The following is a 16552-nucleotide window of genomic DNA, read 5'->3' on the forward strand; positions in this document are numbered from 1 at the left end:
ACTCTGCCTGCCATTCAATCAGCCCTCGCATGTCTGACCCCTCCACCACCAGCACCAACCACAGAGGGGCCGGCTCTGTCCCTGCTTCAGACGAGGGGCTTCAGAATTTTGGGGCTCCTGCACTGTTCAGCATGAGGCCAGATCCGCTGAATGAGTGAGTCCAGGAAGGAAGGAGGGAAGGACACAGTTCAGAGGCAGCTCCCTGCCAGGGTCCGCCTTGTTCTTGCCTTCCCCCTGCCCACCCCCCCCACCCCCCAGCGTCCAGGCCAGGAAATATTTGCTGGCTCCCACTGGCAGGAAAACCCAGAGATATGTTGGTGTTTCTGCCAAACGCCCCCACTCCCTGTGCTGGGTCTGCCCGAGGGATGCTCCCTGTGGGTTCCTGACCCACACAGGAGGCTGGTAAGAGTAAACACCGGGCACCTTTTCTCTTCAGGTGGGCCCTCCCCTGTCCGAGAATAAAGAACTCAAAGATGCTGCAGATCACGCGGGGAGCCCAGTTTGGATCCTGAATCTGCCTCTTGTTAGATGTGTGCCCTCTGGCAAGGGACTTCTCTAAGAGCCTGTTTTCTCTGTAAAATGGGCAAGAAGTAGTGTAAGATCCCCTAGGGATGTGGGATGAAAGGAGATGAGAAATGTAAATACAAAGCTTAGGTGAGGGGCGCCCGGCTGACTCAGACGTGGAGCGTGTGACTCTTGATCTTGCGTGACTCTTGATCTCAGGGTCGTGAGTTCAAGCCCAACCTTGGGGGTAGAGATGATTTAAATCAATAAATAAGAACTTTTTTAAAAAAAGATTTTATTTATTTTTGACAGAGAGAGAGTGTACAGGCAGGGGAAGCAGCAGCAGAGGCAGAGGGAGAAGCAGGCTCCCGCTGAGCAGGGAGCCCAACGTGGGGCTCGATCCCAGGACCCCGGGATCCTGACCTGACCTGAAGGCAGACGCTTAACCGTCTGAGCCACCCAGGCACCCCAATAAATAAGAACTTTAAAAAAATGTTAAAGAAACTTAGGCAAGTATTTTTAAATGTCGTGTAAGGCTGAGGCAAGAATTTCTTTAAATCACTTTCATTGCCCCAGAGAAACAGAAGGAGCATGCCCGGCAGGGAGGAAAGAATTGAGATTCTTGTCTTTCCTTATCTCCTCCAAAGCTGTGACCCCTTATCTCCCTGCTCCCCTGTTAGGTTATCTCGAGTCCCCATTACCCCACCCACATCCATTTTTCAGGCTCTTTTCCATAAAAAAGTGGGTATTGGGGTGGGTGGTCTGCATCAGTGTGGAGTTCTGGGCTAGGACCCCCTTGGGGTGCCTGAGCCTCTGGTTTGTCAGTGGGTTCCTGTCTCCCAGTTTCTGTCTGCAGTTTTGCATCTCTGCCTCCGTGCCCACCACACAATCATTGGACAGATATTTCTTGAGCTCCTATGTACCAGGCATGGATAGCTGATCCGGTCCCTGCCTTCACGAGGATCATAGTTCAGTGGGGGACACAGTTAAGAGCTGGGGTGGGGGGGAGAGCAGATATCGGCCCTGATGGGGGGCAGCCCAGAGTACTGTATGACCTGCAGGGGAGGAGGGGGTGATGAGAAAACTTTCTGGCTGAGACTATTAAGAGCTAACAATTATACAAGATTTTATTTTATTTTATTTTTAAAGGAATCTCTCACCCAACGTGGGGCTGGAACTCAAGACCCTGAGATCAAGAGTCGCACCCTCTATGGGCTGAGCCAGCCAGGCGCCCCTATATGACTTTTAGTGTACATTATACCCATTCTAGATCTGGGAAGACTGAAACCCCACAGAGTTAAAGGACTTGTCCCAGCTGGAACAGTTAGCAGGGAGTGGGCCTGGATTTGGACCCCAAGTTTCTGGCTCCAGAGCGCAGGTGTTTAACCGCGGCTGGAGGAGGCGCGGAGGGGTCGGGGGGACGACTGCACGCAAAGCTTGGGGGAACTTGAAATCGCTTGTGTGGTGACCCGGTCGTGGGAGGACGTTGCAGGAGAGTGGGGAGGGGTTCTGAGCGCAGGCCTCGGGCGCTGCCGCATGCACCTGACTCACTGCGTCCCCGAGCGCGCCTTCCCCGCTCTCCGGGCCTGTTTTATCGCGTGTGAAATGGGAGCCACTCGGCCCGCTTCCCTCCCGGCTTGGGTGAGAAAACCCACGTGGGGCATCTGGCACAGTCAGCGCTCATTAAATGCCAGCTGGTGTTATTATGATGATTACCCCCATTATTATCCTTAATAACTAATTAATTAGAACTAATGCGTCCTCTCCGCGTGAGACTGGGTCTCTCCGGCCCGGGAAGTTGGGAAGTTACGGGACCCCAAGGAGTGGCGAGCTCAGGCTCAGAATTCTCCCCCATCCCCCACCCCCCAGCCCACCCCGCAAGCCTCCAGTCCACCCCGTCCTCCCCCCCACACACATTAGGCCTCGTAAGCTGCGGGCAGGCTAGGGTGGCGCGGGCCTGAAGGCAGGAGTCTGGGTGTGGGCACCCCTTGCGTCGCCCCCCCAGCCGGTGAGGGTCCCGCTAACGCCAAGGTGAGCCGTCGGGCGCTAGGACCGTCCCACCCCGTGGGAGCAGGGCGTGGGGGCCGGACTGGCCCCCGAGGCCACGCCCCCTCTGATTATTGGCTCTCGGGCCCCGGCGCGCGGCCCCTATTGGTGGAGGCGGCCGCCAGCATTCCCCGCCCCGCCCCACCCGGGCCTTAATTTGGGGTTCGGGGCCCGGCGGCTGCAGGCGCGCTCCGCGGGGCGGCCTTGGGCGGTGGCGCAGGGAGAGCCGGGCGCGGACCGCTCGCGCGCGGGGGTCGCGTCTGCTGCGCGCCAGACCGGCCGGCCCGGGTGCGGAGCGCGGCCATGGGCCCGGGGCCCCCGGCGGCCGGAGCGGGGGCGCCGCCGCGGCCACTGTCGGTGGCCGCGCGGCTGAGCTACGCGGTGGGCCACTTCCTCAACGACCTGTGCGCGTCCATGTGGTTCACCTACCTGCTGCTCTACCTGCACTCGGTGCGCGCCTACAGCTCGCGCGGCGCCGGCCTGCTGCTGCTGCTCGGGCAGGTGGCCGACGGGCTGTGCACGCCCCTCGTGGGCTACGAGGCCGACCGCGCCGCCGGCAGCTGCGTCCGCTGCGGCCCCCGAAAGGCCTGGCACCTGGTCGGTAAGTCGCCGCCGAGCCTCCTCCCTCCGACTGCCTGCCCCCCTGGCTTGAGCCTCCCGCCTTCCGACTGCCTGCCCCGGGGCCTTCCCCTTCTGCCTGCCTGCCTCGGGGCCTGAGCCTCCCCCAACGCACTGTTTGTCCCGGGCCAAGCCTCCCTCCGCTGCTAGCCTGCCTGCCCCTGGGCCTGAGCCTCCCCCATCTGCCTGCCTGCCCCGGGGCCTGACCTCTCCTAGCCCACTGCCTGCCTGCCCCTGGGGCCTGAGCCTACCCCAACGCAGTTTGTCCCAGGGCCTGAGCCTCCCTCCGCTGCTAGCCTGCCTGCCCCGGGGCCTGACGTCTCCTAGCCCACTGCTTGCCTCCGGGCCTGAGCCTCCCCGCTCTGTCTGCCTGCCCTGGGGCCTGACCTCTCCTAGCCCACTGCCTGCCTCGGGGCCTGAGCCTCCCCCATCTGCCTGCCTGCCCTGGGGCCTGAGCCTCCCCCATCTGCCTGCCTGCCCTGGGGCCTGAGCCTACCCCAACGCAGTTTGTCCCAGGGCCTGAGCCTCCCTCCGCTGCTAGCCTGCCTGCCCCGGGGCCTGACGTCTCCTAGCCCACTGCTTGCCTCCGGGCCTGAGCCTCCCCCCTCTGTCTGCCTGCGCCGGGGCCTGACCTCTCCTAGCCCACTGCCTGCCTCGGGGCCTGAGCCTCCCCTCTCTGCCTGCCTGCCTGCCTGCTCTACGTCCTGAACCTCCTCTGTCTGGCTGCTCAGTACCCTTCTATTGCCTCATCCTTGACCTCTTCCATCTGTCTGCTTAACTGCTCTGTACTTCTTCCGTCTGCCACCTGACCACTCATGTGACCCTCCAGTGGCACTTCCCTTTGTCGTTCTGTCTGACCCCCATGGGCACCCTGAACCCTCTCTGGATTGGGTCTGACTGCCTGGTGGCACCTCTGTCAGTCGGCCTGGTCGGCTTGACTTTTCCATTTGTCTGTCTGGGTGACAACTCTGTCCGAGTGAGGGTCAGGCTGCCTGGAGCCCCCTCTGTCAGTCTGTCCCGTTTCTCCAGCGCACTCCGGCCCATCCTCTGCCCCATCATGGGGAACCTGGTGCTTGGGAGGTTTAGGGGTGCTGCCCTGGGGAGCCAAGACTTGGGAGCCAGACTGAAGAGGCAGGGGTCTGCGTGTGTCTGGCTGAGGAGGATGGGGTCTGCGGGCCCAACAGGGTCAACCTGTGTCCTGGGGGAGTTGTCAGAACACCTCTGTTGGTGAGGGGAGGAGGCAGGTCCCCCAGGAGCCGGGGTGTCCTGCCCAGTGCACACCCTTGATAAGGCCTGCCTCCCAGCATCCCTTCTCTGCCACCACGGATCCTGGGCCGTGAGATTAGCCCCAGCCACTTTCTCTGCTGTTCTTTCCCTGGCAGAGGGGCCTGCTGCATCCTGGCATCTGGGTTCCGCTGGGCATTTCAGGAGGCAGGCACAGGAATCCTGCCCAGTCCTGTGAATTCTGGGTGGCAGCTTTCTGGAAGCTAGGAGGGGTTGCCTCCTTGCCCTTGGGAGCAGTGGCCGGGGAGGCAAGGATTCGCCCTGGGCCCTGGCGAGTGATGTTTTTGCAAGGTGCAGCAGATCTCCAAGTGGCCCAAGTGGCCGGATGTCAGGTTTCTCAGGCACTGAGGACACCCAGGCTGCTCTTGGGTCACTTGAGACCATGGCAGCCAGGGAGGGAAGCAGGGGGAGACAGGAGACTCCGACAGACTGGTGATCACCTCATCTGAAAAACAGACGCGAGAGGTGCCCGTCTTTGGGCTGACGTTGGGATTGCTTGCAGAGCTGAGCCCAGTCTTCAATGCAGTTTTGTTCATAATAGATAAACTCATGGACAAACACACAAGACAGCCCCTAGGCCTGACAGGTGACAGAGGTGGGGGGTCTTTTCTCTGGGGCGGGCAGGGGAGACACCCCCGAGGAGACGGAGCCAGCTGTGGGAAGGTAGCTGGGCAGTGGACACTGCATGTGCCCCCAGGCCTGACTGTGTGCCCCTCTCGTAGGTGGGAGGGTCCACCTGACCCCGGAGGAAGAGTCTGAGTCCCCCGGCAGAGGCAGGGGTTAGGCACCTTTGTAAATAAAGAACTGAAGGCTTTGTGTTTATGTAAAACAGGCCTGGGGGATAGGTGTCCCTACGGGACCTCACGGCCTCCATCTGCACCCCTTCTCCACCTCAGGGTGAGCATGTGGGGAGACCCCGGAGGATCTGTGGAGTGAGGAGACTGGGGCAGCCCCTCTTGGCCTGATAAGGTGGCTTGAGTGAATCACCTTGGAAACAGTGCCCACTTCTCTTTTTTTTGCCCCTGAGCCTGAGGGTGTTGGGTTCACTTTACCCCTTAGCAGGCCACCTGGGCTCCCCCGCTCTAGCCCAGAGAGGACCCTTAGAGCCACACATGGATTTGGGTGACCCTCCAGTGGCATGTCCCTTTTGGGATGTGGGTGAACTGGGTTTCATAAGGGAGAAGGGGAGCTCTGAAGCTTTGGGGATTTGAAGGATGAATAGGAGTGTGTGTGTGGGTGACATAGCCCAGCTTGGAAGCTGCTGAGGCAGGAAGTGGCTGAGAGCCATAGGAGCTCCCACTTTCATAGGTTAACTGCTTGTTCTCATGCTGACTTTGGGAGCTGGGTATTTTCAATGTCTGTACTTTCTGGAAACTGCGGCCCAGGGAGGGAAAGTCACTTGCCCGAAGTCCCCCGGCCAGGCAGCCTCATCCAGGCAATGGTTAACCTGGCCTGGCCAGCTTCAGGGTGGATTCTGGCAAGGGCAGCACATTCTTCTGACCAGAGTCTACATAGTTTGTGCCTGGCCCTGAGGCGGCCCCCGGGGCCCCCAGGCATGAGCTCAGGATGCCCCTCCCAGGCCCCAGTTCCAGAGAAATAGCAAGGAAGGGTGCCTTTGCTTTCATTTCCCCATCCCAGGATGCGGAGTTGGCCCCAGGGTCTACGGCATGAGGTCCTGAGCCTGGAGGGAGAGGGGAAGGCCAGCTGCCAGTTCCAGCAGGGGAGGGTGCTGAGCTGGGCCTGTCCTGGCAGAGGGAAGGAACATGGCTCAGGGCCCAGCGGCTCACACACTGAACTTGTGTCCTCATCTGGAAAGCGGGGAGAATAGGAACACCCGCTTCTTGGGGCTGTAAGTGGATGACATTAGTATAATTATACAGTCACCCGAAAGATATGTGCCAGGCTCCGTGCTGGTGGCCAGGGCCCCAGAAGTGACCTCGAGAGACCTATTGCCCACCCTCCCAGAGCCCAGTCTCCGCTGGGGGAGGCAGGCAGGAAACAAGCAGAGACAAAAGAATCCCTGTGTGGGCTAAGGCATGTGAGAGGAAAGCCGTGTCCAGATGGACTGTGTCAGCGCAGGGAGGGGACTGCTGGGGACTGCAGTGGTCAGGGAAGTGTCAGCACAGGGAGGGGACTGCTGGGGACTGCAGTGGGCAGGGAGAGCTTTGTTGAGGTGGTGGCATTTGAGTTGAGTCCTGAGGCATGAAAGGATGTGAGGGGAACAGCGGGCACAGCTGGTGCAAAGGCCCTGGGGCAGGACCGAGCCTGGTGTGCTGAGGCTAGGAGGCCTCCTTGTGTGGCTGGGGCGGGGGTGGGGGGGCAGGTCCTGCAGGGCCTGTTGGCTGCCCCCGCGCACTTTGGCTTCTTCTGAGGTATCAGGTAAAGAAAATACCCCCTCATGAGTTGATAGGGACACTGGGGCTCAGGGAGGGCAGGGTCCACCGTAGCCTCACCCAGCATCACCTGGCCTCCTGACTGCTGGGTGCGCGGTGGGATGCTTGGCAGGAGCTGGGGGGGAAGCCCTGCCAGGAGGCGGGAAAGCAAGCGTGTCCGTGGCGGGCAGCGCTCCAGGGGACGCCGCAGGTGCTCTGTGCTTCTGTTTCCCCACCTGTCACCAAGGGAGCACCCCTGGGGAGCCCGAGGCTAGCAGGGGGGAAGCCCCATTCTTGTCCTGTCTTGTCACTTGGCTGTAGGTCCTGGCCCTGCTCTTGTACTTGCAGCACGTGGCCTTGGGAACACAACAGCCCGTTGTGTGTCTCAGTTTCGTCAGACCTGGGGGCACAACCTGAACTGACAGGTGGAGCCCTGGCCCTGCTATCCTCTTGGGCTGCATGACCTCAGGGGGACCCCAGGGCTCCCTGCCTCGGTTTCCCCATTTGTCACAGGAACTATTCCCCAGGGAAGCCGTGGGCCGCGGACCCCCCCGATCTGTGACTGTGGAAGGGTCCCACCTGGTCAGGCCCTGGGAGCCCGGGGCTGGCGTGGGAAGGCCCCGGGGTGTGACCTCCCGCTCTCTGCCCATCCACAGGTACCATCTGTGTCCTGCTGTCCTTCCCCTTCATCTTCAGCCCGTGTCTGGGCTGCGGGGCAGCCACGCCCGAGTGGGCCGCCCTCCTCTACTACGCGCCCTTCATCGTCATCTTCCAGTTCGGCTGGGCGGCTACGCAGATTGCCCACCTCAGCCTCATCCCAGAGCTCGCCACCAACGACCACGAGAAGGTGGAGCTCACGGCCCTCAGGTGCGGCCTCCGTGCGAGCACCGCGGGCCCGGCCGGGACGCGGCGGCCCTCCTGCGTTCGGGCTGCGCGGCTCTGGGCCGGTGGGCCCCCGCTCACGCGCCTGTGAAAGCGTATTAGCCAGCCGTCGCCGCGTGAACGGCCAGAGCGGGCAGCTTCAGACAGCACGCACGTGTCAGCTCACGGTTTCTGTGGGTTAGGGGTCTGGCTCTGCTTAGCTGTATTTTCTTTTTTCTTTTTTTAAATATTTATTTGAGAGTGGGGGGAGGGGCAGAGGGAGAGGGAGAATCTCAGACTCCGCTCAGCGCGGAGCCTCACACGGGTCTCGATCTCACGACCCTGAGATCATGACCTGAGCGGAAACCAAGAGTTGGATGCTCGACCAACCGAGCCACCCAGGCGCCCCACCACTTAGCTGTACTTTCTGCACCGTGGTCTCCCCTCAGGGTACTGGTTAGGGCAGGGGTCTCAGCTGAGGCTTAGGTTTTTCTAAGGATTTCCTGATTAGGTCTGGCTCACCCAGGATCATCTCCCTTAATTCTAGCTGCAGAATCCCTTTACCTTCGCCACACACTGTTGCCTCAACCTGGGAGTGACATCCGTGTCCGTGGGCCCCCTCCCCCAGGGCAGGGGTTGGACGGGGTGGGACCAGGGCCATCTTAGAATCCTGCCTGCAGGATGCAGCTAGCACTTGACCTGTTGACTTGCTTGAGGTCCTGACAGACCTTCTGCTGGATAGGATGGTAACAGGAGCATTTATGGAGTGCTTGCTGCGTGCAGGCACATTTCTAGGCCCTTCACGAGGATTACCGTCTTTAATCCCCCTGGCAGTCCCGAGATTTGTCACGTGTCCTTGAGAGGGTCTGAGCAGCGTGCGTCCCCGTGGGACAGTGTGTGCTAGGAAGAGGGTAGAAGCTCGAGCTCCGGGAGGAAGGGCTAGCACGGGTGGTGGCGGCCGGCGTGGCTGGAGCTCAGGGAAGGGCTGGCCCGCGGGAGGGCGCCTGCGAGCTGTGCACTCCTCTTGCTGTCGTGGAAGCATCTTCACTGCGGCCCAGCCTGGCTTCCTCCCCACCCTGCCTTTGGGTTCCGCTTCGGGCGTGGGCGCGGCCCCAATGACAGGGGTTGCCCAATGCCCAGGGCCCTGAGGGCCCCAGCTGGCGGGTGGCTTGTGAGACCAGGCTCTGGGGCGCCTTCTACCGGCAGGCACTTTCCTGCCAGTCTTGTGGCCTCTCCACTTTGATCTCTGGGGTATTGGTCCCACTCTCAAAGGGAAACTGAGTCCTCTGTGCGGTCCAGAGGCTCTGCCCCCACACCCCCAGCCCCTGGAGGGGCACCGCTCTGGGGCTACAAGCAGGAGGGGCCCCAGATGCTTCTAGACCACAGAGCCCTGGCCCCGTCAAGGCCCAGGATCTGGGAACCAAGCATCCCAAATCCTGGCTTCTGAGCGTCTCAGGTCTTCCCGGAGTCTCTGTACCCCCGGCCCGGGCAGCTGGAATGTCAGGGTGGAGTCGTGGGTTGGCCGTCAGTCATCACGTAACGGGCAGCAAGGGCTCTGCTGCGGCCACCGTGTTTGGCGGCTGAACGCCCCCCCAGCCAGAGACTCCCTGGAGGCCGGAAGTGGCTTTGGCAGCGTGGCCAGCGGCCGCGTGCTTTCCCGGGCCCCGCGCTGAAGCCCGCCCTGCCCCCGCCAGGTACGCCTTCACCGTGGTGGCCAGCATCACCGTGTACAGTGCCGCCTGGGTGCTGCTCCACCTGCAGGGCTCCCCGAGCTGGGGGGGTGCCCGCAGGGTCACTGACCAGCTGGGCGTCCAAGACGTGCCGGTGTTCCAGGTGAGCGGGGCCCGGCTGGGACACCCCAGTGGCCTCGAACCCAGGGCCCGGGCTGAGAGTGTGGCCGCTGACCCCTCTCCTGCCTGGCCTCCAGAACCTCTCCCTGCTGGTGGTGGGAGTCGGAGCCGTCTCTTCGCTGCTGTTCCATCTGGGCACCAGGGAAGGGCGCCGGCCTCGGGCGGAGGAGCCGGACGAGCACAGCCCGCTGCTGGCCCCCACCACCGCCCGGCCCCTGCTGCTCTGGAAGCACTGGCTCCGGGAGCCGGCCTTCTATCAGGTGCGCTGCCGGGGGGGCGCGGGGCTGCGGGCAGGGATGGTGGACACGGGGTGGGGGCCACGCAGTCCCTTTGCCGCCCTCCCTCCGTCACCGCTCCCCGCCCCGCCAGCCTGGCGGCCGGTCACCACGAGTGGCTCACGTAGGGCCCCCCCAGCCCCCCGACCCGAGCCTTCGCTTTGCCTGCCCACAGGTGGGCTTGCTGTACATGAGCACGAGGCTCATCGTGAACCTGTCCCAGACGTACATAGCCATGTATCTCACCTACTCCCTCAACCTGCCCAAGGTGAGCTGGGGGGGGCTGGATGGCGCAGTGGGTGGCACGGCCCCTGGGGCCCCCCGTGCCCCCCCGTGCCCACACCCGCTCTGCCCCAACAGAAGTTCATCGCCACCATCCCGCTGGTGATGTACCTCAGCGGTTTCTGCTCCTCCTTCCTCATGAAGCCCGTCAACAAGTGCATCGGGAGGAACGTAAGTGGGCAGGACGGGCGGGGGGGTGGGGGCCCCCACAGCTGAGGACGCCCAGGACCCCGAGAACTGGTGGCTCCGGACCGTGGCGTCCAGCCCATGGCAGCCCCGGGTCTGGCTTCCGTGTGGCTCAGGGCTACAGCGCTCTAGGACTCCGTGCTGCCCGGGGCCGTGGCCGGCGGTGGCCTGGAGCCCTGGAACTCTGGAACTCTGGCCGGTGCAACTAAGGAACTCGACACGTCACCGTGTTTGATTTTAATGGATCTGCGTCTGGCTGCAGCGAGCTCCGTCTCCACGCAGCTCCCCGGGGCTGGCTCGGCGCGCTTAGCACCCCTGGCCCCAGGACCCTCCGAGTCCGAGCTCGGGGTGCCGCAGGGAGGGTCCAGCTGGACCCCCTCCCTGCTGCGGCCGGGCAGGGGCTCCGACCGGCTGAAGAGCAGGGAGGGCAGGCGCCACGCAGTGAGGCGGCCCTGATGCCGGCCGGCTCCCCCGCAGCTGACCTACTTCGCGGGCCTCCTGGTGATCCTGGCCTTCGCCGCCTGGGTGGCCCTGGCAGACGGGCTGGGCATGGCCGTGTACGCGGCGGCCGTGCTGCTGGGCACGGGCTGCGCCACCATCCTCGTCACCTCGCTGGCCATGACGGCCGACCTCATCGGCCCCCACACGGTAAGGCTGATGGGCGGGCCGGGGGGGGCCGTGGCCGCGCTGCGGCTGCTGACCTCCCTGCTCGTGTACCCAGCACAGCGGAGCCTTCGTGTACGGGGCCATGAGCTTCTCGGATAAAGTGGCCAACGGGCTGGCAGTCATGGCCATCCAGAGCCTATATCCCTGCTCGTGAGTGCTGTTCATTTATCCGTTTAGTAACCTGCCGTGCGTGCTGAGTGCCAGGCACTGCCCCGGGTCTGGGGGTTCAGCCTGGACGAAGGCCAGCGCACGGGTGGCGCCCGCACAGCGGGGAGACCCGCTTGCTCCTGACCTGTGGCACTTGGCGGGCTGTTGTGCGCTGGGGACACAGCGTCCGGACGTACTGGGGAAGTAGGAGTGGGCAGGGCCGGGGCAAAGCCAGAATCTGCGTTCAGACCCTCAGAACCTAGGGTTCTGGACCCAGATGGTTCTAGACCACTGGGTGGAGACTTGTAGAAGCCTGGGATCTGGGAACAAAAGCCTGTTTCTCTGTCCTCACTGACCTGGGGGCAATACCAGCCCCTTTAATAAGCACAGAACTGTGTGATCCAAACCAGTGGCAAGGAGGTGGAGAAAACACCAGTTATGAAGACCTGTCTGGGGCAAGAGGTCAGGGGGGGCTTCCTTGAGGAGGTGACATTGGACCGGAGACCTGTTAGGGAGTTCCAGGCAAATGGGGAGGAACCCCCAGTGCGAAGGTCCTGTGGTAGGACTGGGCTTGGTGTGTTGGAGGAACAGGGGGAGGCCCGTGGGGTTGGAGCAGAGTAAGTGACGGGCAGGGAGGGGATGGGGCAGATGTGGGAGGAGGGTGTGGGTGGTGGAGGGTGACCCCCTGGTTCTGGCTACCCAACAGCTGAGCAGGAGGTCCAGGCTGGAGGGACCTGACAGATGGCAACTCACCTGCTTCTGCCCTCCCCCTAGCTTGGAGATTTGCTGCAGGGCCTGCATGGGCTTCTACCGCTGGGTGATGGTGGCCGCCACCGGCGGGGTGGGCGTGGCCGCCACCCTCTGTCTCTGCAGTCTCCTCATCTGGCCCATCCGCCTGCGGAGCTGTGAGTCCCAGCCGCGCCCCACCCCGTGGGCCAGGGGCTGGAGGGCTGGAGGGCTGGGCCCGGGGCAGGGCCCCCCCTCCACTGATTCCACCCCACCCCTTTCTCCTGCAGGGGACCCTGGAGCCCAGCCCTGATTCCACACGCGCACAGTTGCCGTCCTGTGCACATGAACTCTGTATACTCCAGGACCAGCTGAGGCCAGGAGCAGCCCTCCCTCCGTGCCGCCCCCACCTCCCATCCCTACCCCCCATCCTTGCCTGGCTGTGGGGCAGGACGGTCAGGATCCCAGACATGGAGCTCAGCGCTCTGGGATCCAGGGGTGCGCCCGGCTCACCCCTCACCCCGGGCTCGGGTGCAGTTTGCTACATGCCGCCAGGTCCCTCGACCACGACGTGGTCACTGAGCCTGACGGGAGCCTCAGGCAGGGGGTAGGGAGGAGCAAGTCCCATGCTCTGTGCCCAGGCCACTGCTGGCCACGAATAAAGAGCCACCCGTGGGTGAGGACTGTGGCCTCAGCTGTGTGCCCGGAGCCCAGAGTGGGGAGAGGGCAGCTGGTATGCCCTGCGTCTGTCTGCCTCTGGCCCAGTTTTGGTCACTGGGGTCTTGGTTGGGGGCTCCCTTGATCTGGCCGCCGGGTCACCCAAGGTCCCCGGGGTCCCCAGAGGTGGACAGATGCACGGGGGTGGGGTCCCTGCAGCGGGTGGTATCGGGCAGCATGAACTTTATCAGTGGGTGGGCGTGTAGACGGATGGGGGCCGCTGGATGGTGGAGGGACAGTAAGGTTCCAGGTCCCATTGCCTATAGTTCTGCGCGGTGTAGCGTGGGCGCCGGGGCGCCGACAGGAACGGCACGTAGTCAGACCCCTGCCACGGCGGCTCCGCCCGGTACTGATGCCTGTTGACCACTGTGGGGCCAGGACCCAGGTCACCTCCTGTCGCCGGGCACTCTGAACCCCAGCCGAGGTGGCCTTGCTCTCCCTGATCGCCCCCCCCTTCTCACCGTATTCCTTGCCCCGGATGGATCTGTCCGGCCACAGCGTGCTCCCCCACCGTGTGCTGGGGGCCCTGTACTGGGCAGGGAGGACAGGGTCGTACCAGGCGGTCTCCCGGAGGCGCTGGGTGTAGGCTGTTGGGGGGGCGGGTAGGAGGTCATCTGTGGCCCTGGCCGTCCCCTTGGGGCTGGCCTGGACGGGTGGGGGGGGCAGGCCAGGCTGAGCACTCACCGGAGGGCATGCTTTGCTCCCGGTGGCTGTGATGTCCGTGCCATCGCGCGTAGGCCTCGCGGTACGGGCTGTCCGGGGCCCGCGGGAGCGTGTACCAGGCTTCCCGGGACTCGGAGTTGGTCAGGCCGGTGTAGCACAGCTGACCGGCGGCGTCGTGCCCCATGGGGGCGTACTTCCAGCGCACTGCCTGCCTGGTGGCCGGTGTCCAGCGGGGCCCCTCCACGGACAGGTAGTCATCGCTGAGGGGGTGAGGGCAGGAGACAGAGGCTGAGTCTGGGGCCCGGCCCTGCCCTCAAATGGGCCTTTTCACCCTCTGCCCTGCATTGCCGGCATGCACACCCCCTGCCCAGCCTGGCAGAGGAGAGGGGGTGCTAAGCCCTGTAGTCCCCGCCCCTCTAACCCCCCAGGACCCTCATTAAACCTTTCACTATGTCAGCGCTTCTGGCCCGTCCCCCCAGGAACACGGGGTGGCAGGGGGGCGCCTATGCCAGGAGGCCTCTGCTGCCAGAGCCCATCCTAGGCTGGGCATTAGGACAGCTTCCCTAAGGAGGCAGCTGCAGCCCAGTGCAGGTGGGCGTACAAAGGCCCTGGGGCAGCAGGGAACGGTGTAAGGAGCGGGGCTGCAGTGCAGAGATGGAAGTACGCTAACAATGATCAAGGTCGAGGGGCGCCCGGTGGCGCAGTCGGGGGAGCGTGCGACTCAATCTTGGAGTCGTGAGTTTGAGCCCCATGTTGGGTGTGGAAATGACTCAAAAATAAAATCTTAAAAATTGAATCTCTATGTGGTACCATGAAAAATAAAAGAAAAAAAAACCCCAAAGTGGAAGAAACCCCCAAAGCTGCTAAAGCTGCAGGGAAACTTGCTTGGGCAGAAACCTCAAGTGGCCGTTCCTTCCTGAAGGCCTGGTAGTAGCAGCACTGCCCGGGAAGAGAGGACGAGCAGGTGCTTCGCCCCGCCGGTCGGGGGCGCTGTCGACCACAGGCTTTCACCTGCGCCTTGCACGGCCCAGAGATCACGGAAAACTGGAAACCCACAGGTCTCCTTGAGGGTGGGTGAGCCTGGAAGGTTCTGGGACATCAGTCTCGGGAACCCGACACACACTGAGTTTGCCACGCGCTCAAAGGGGAACTTCACCATCATCTGGGGTACCCCGCCCTCGTGAAACGAACACTTCTGAACCGTAACGTGCACAGAACTGGTAAAACACAATGACTAGGGTCTAACGTAACAATGAGAAGTAGGTCTCTCTTGGTCAAATGTCAGTTTAACAAATGGAGAGCAGCACCTTAGAACTGGAAAAAAACCCCAAATGAATGCTTGCTTGGTCCACGATCCAGAGAGTTCCTGCCCCTTGCAACAGCCCCGGCCGCCGGCCCCCGCACCCGGGTTTCCAGCGCGTGCTGCGCGTCCCCCTACTTCAGCACAGACGTGCAGTGGGGCGGCCCAAGGGCACCTGTCTTCCTACATCTGCACGGCCCCCGTTACGGTGCGTTTCCCCAGGCCACTGCGGTGAAAGGGCCCCCCGAATCCATGCCCACCAGGTATCTCAGAACAACCCCACTGGGAAACAGTCTCAGCAGACCCAGTTGCTGAGCTGCGGGCCTCTGGGGCTGGGCTGGCCCTCGTGCAGTGCCTGGTGTCCTGGAAGGGGGAGCCTGGACACACGGGGGCACAGATCGGGGTGACGTGTCCTCGGAGGGCACCGAGGACTGCCAGAAAGGCACTAGAACGGGGAGGCCCGGGAGAGCTGCTCCCTCAGGCCCCAGAAGGAACCAGCCCTGCTGACCCCTTGATCTCTGACTTGCGGCTTCCAGAACCGGGAGAGAGTAAATCTCTGTGGCTTCAGGCCCCAGCACCCCAGGCTGGTGTTCTGTGGGAGGAGCTGCAGAAGACTCCTGGAGAGACCTGGTCAGTTCTGCGGGCCGTGCCCATGCCCACAGCGGACCCCTGACCTGCGGTGCCCACGCACGCCCTGCCCTGGCCGCAGGTGGGGAGGGGAGCACCAGGTGCAGGTGGGGCAGGAGATGCGGGGTGCAGCCAGGTTAGGATGGGGCGAGGGTACAGCACCAACATGCCTTGACTGAAGAGCAAACGACACGCAAGAGAAGCCAAACCAAATGCCATCAGGCCTGAAACACAGAGGTGGCGCATGGGGCCGTGGCGGGCACTCACCTGTACAGAGGTGCTGGGAAATCTGCTTCGAGGGTCCCCCGGGGGACGTAGGGCCGGGCAGCCTCCCGCCGCAGGGTCTGCATGTCTGCCTCTGGGTCCCCAGGGGCTCATGCCTGGAAGGCCTGTGGGGCCATTGTTGACAGCGACAAAGGCCACCCTTGGTGTCCTGGCAACGGTACTGGCCAGCGCGGGCCCCCATCCAGACAGCTCCCTCCCTCCCCCAGCGGAGGATGGCAGGATGGCAGGGCCAGGCGGGGGGAGGCACGAGTGAGGCGGTGGCCGTGAGCCCCAGGCTCCCTGTGCCCGACCTGGGGCTCCCACCTCCTCCTCTCTGGGCCCCTCAGAACACCCCCACGGGCTCTCTGGGCCGTGCCGTCCGGTGCACCCTTCCAGGAGCTCCAGCTGGGACCCCCCACATTCCCAGCCCTCCCTCCTCACCCCCAACCCTGCCCCTCTTCTGCTTCTGAGCTACACTCAGAGCAAGACCTGCAGGCATGCGCGCACAGCAGCTCGGTCCACAGTCCGCAACCGCACTGCGGACACACAGACCATGGTCCCCATGCGCTGCCCCGGGGACGGACCCCGAGCCCACGACGCTCAGGGAGGGAACCAGACACGGAAGGCCACACGGGGTGTGAGTCCATTTATGTGAAACATCCAGAACAGGCACATCCAGGGATGGGAAGGGGGCTCGGGGCGGGGTGGGGAGTGACAGCTGATGGGGACGGGGTTACGGAATGTTCTGGAGCTAGACGGCAGCACAACCTCATGAATGTACCAAAAATCACTGAATTACATGCCTTAAGATGGTAAATGGTAATGCATATTTTACCACAGTAACGAAAACCGTAGCAAGAACTGGAGATCTGCCTGCCCCTCACTTGCACCTGCTCCTGGCTGCCTGGGCCGCGCCTCCTTCTGGCTCCGTGCCCGGCCCTGCTGCTGGGTCTCAGGCAGTCTCCCCACTTCCTTCTCGGTGCACACCCAGGGCTCCCACTGCCTAGGGGTAGAAGCCCAAGTCGTCCCTGTGGTCCCCAAGGCCCTGCCGCCCCTGCCCTGTCCCCTCCCCTGTGCGGCTCCAGAGCCCCCGCAGGGACTGTGCCCTCTGTCCGCAGCACCACCCCCACTCCCTGCTCTCTGGGCCCCTGATCACACGGCTGT

General features: G+C 63.2%; 2 protein-coding genes across 3 annotated transcripts; one reads left to right on the plus strand and one right to left on the minus strand.

Annotated features, from left to right (window-relative positions):
- Nucleotides 1–2725: 2725 nt before the first annotated feature.
- Nucleotides 2726–12500, plus strand: MFSD12 (major facilitator superfamily domain containing 12). Of its 2 annotated transcripts, XM_036116099.2 has the most exons (10): nt 2728–3151; nt 7481–7691; nt 9380–9518; nt 9613–9795; nt 9986–10078; nt 10171–10263; nt 10756–10926; nt 11000–11094; nt 11866–11996; nt 12108–12500. In XM_036116099.2, exons 1-10 carry the CDS (start codon nt 2854–2856, stop codon nt 12128–12130), a joined length of 1437 nt encoding a protein of 478 aa, XP_035971992.1. In that variant the 5' UTR covers nt 2728–2853; the 3' UTR covers nt 12131–12500. The 2 variants fall into 2 exon arrangements, with proteins under 2 accessions (XP_077913626.1, XP_035971992.1); XM_078057500.1 differs by lacking the exon at nt 12108–12500 and having other exon boundaries at nt 2726–3151; nt 11798–11937.
- An 87-nt stretch (nt 12501–12587) lies between these two features.
- TEKTIP1 (tektin bundle interacting protein 1) lies at nt 12588–15474 on the minus strand. Its single transcript, XM_078059566.1, has 5 exons — nt 15392–15474; nt 14254–14414; nt 13219–13509; nt 12996–13121; nt 12588–12900 (listed from the first exon to the last, which is right to left on the minus strand). The coding sequence occupies exons 1-5, from the start codon at nt 15472–15474 to the stop codon at nt 12722–12724; spliced, it is 840 nt and encodes a 279-aa protein (XP_077915692.1). The 3' UTR covers nt 12588–12721.
- Between the last annotated feature and the right edge of the window lie 1078 nt (nt 15475–16552).

Source organism: Halichoerus grypus, chromosome 1 (assembly GCF_964656455.1).
Source record: "Halichoerus grypus chromosome 1, mHalGry1.hap1.1, whole genome shotgun sequence".
NCBI classification, from domain to species: Eukaryota; Metazoa; Chordata; class Mammalia; order Carnivora; family Phocidae; genus Halichoerus; species Halichoerus grypus.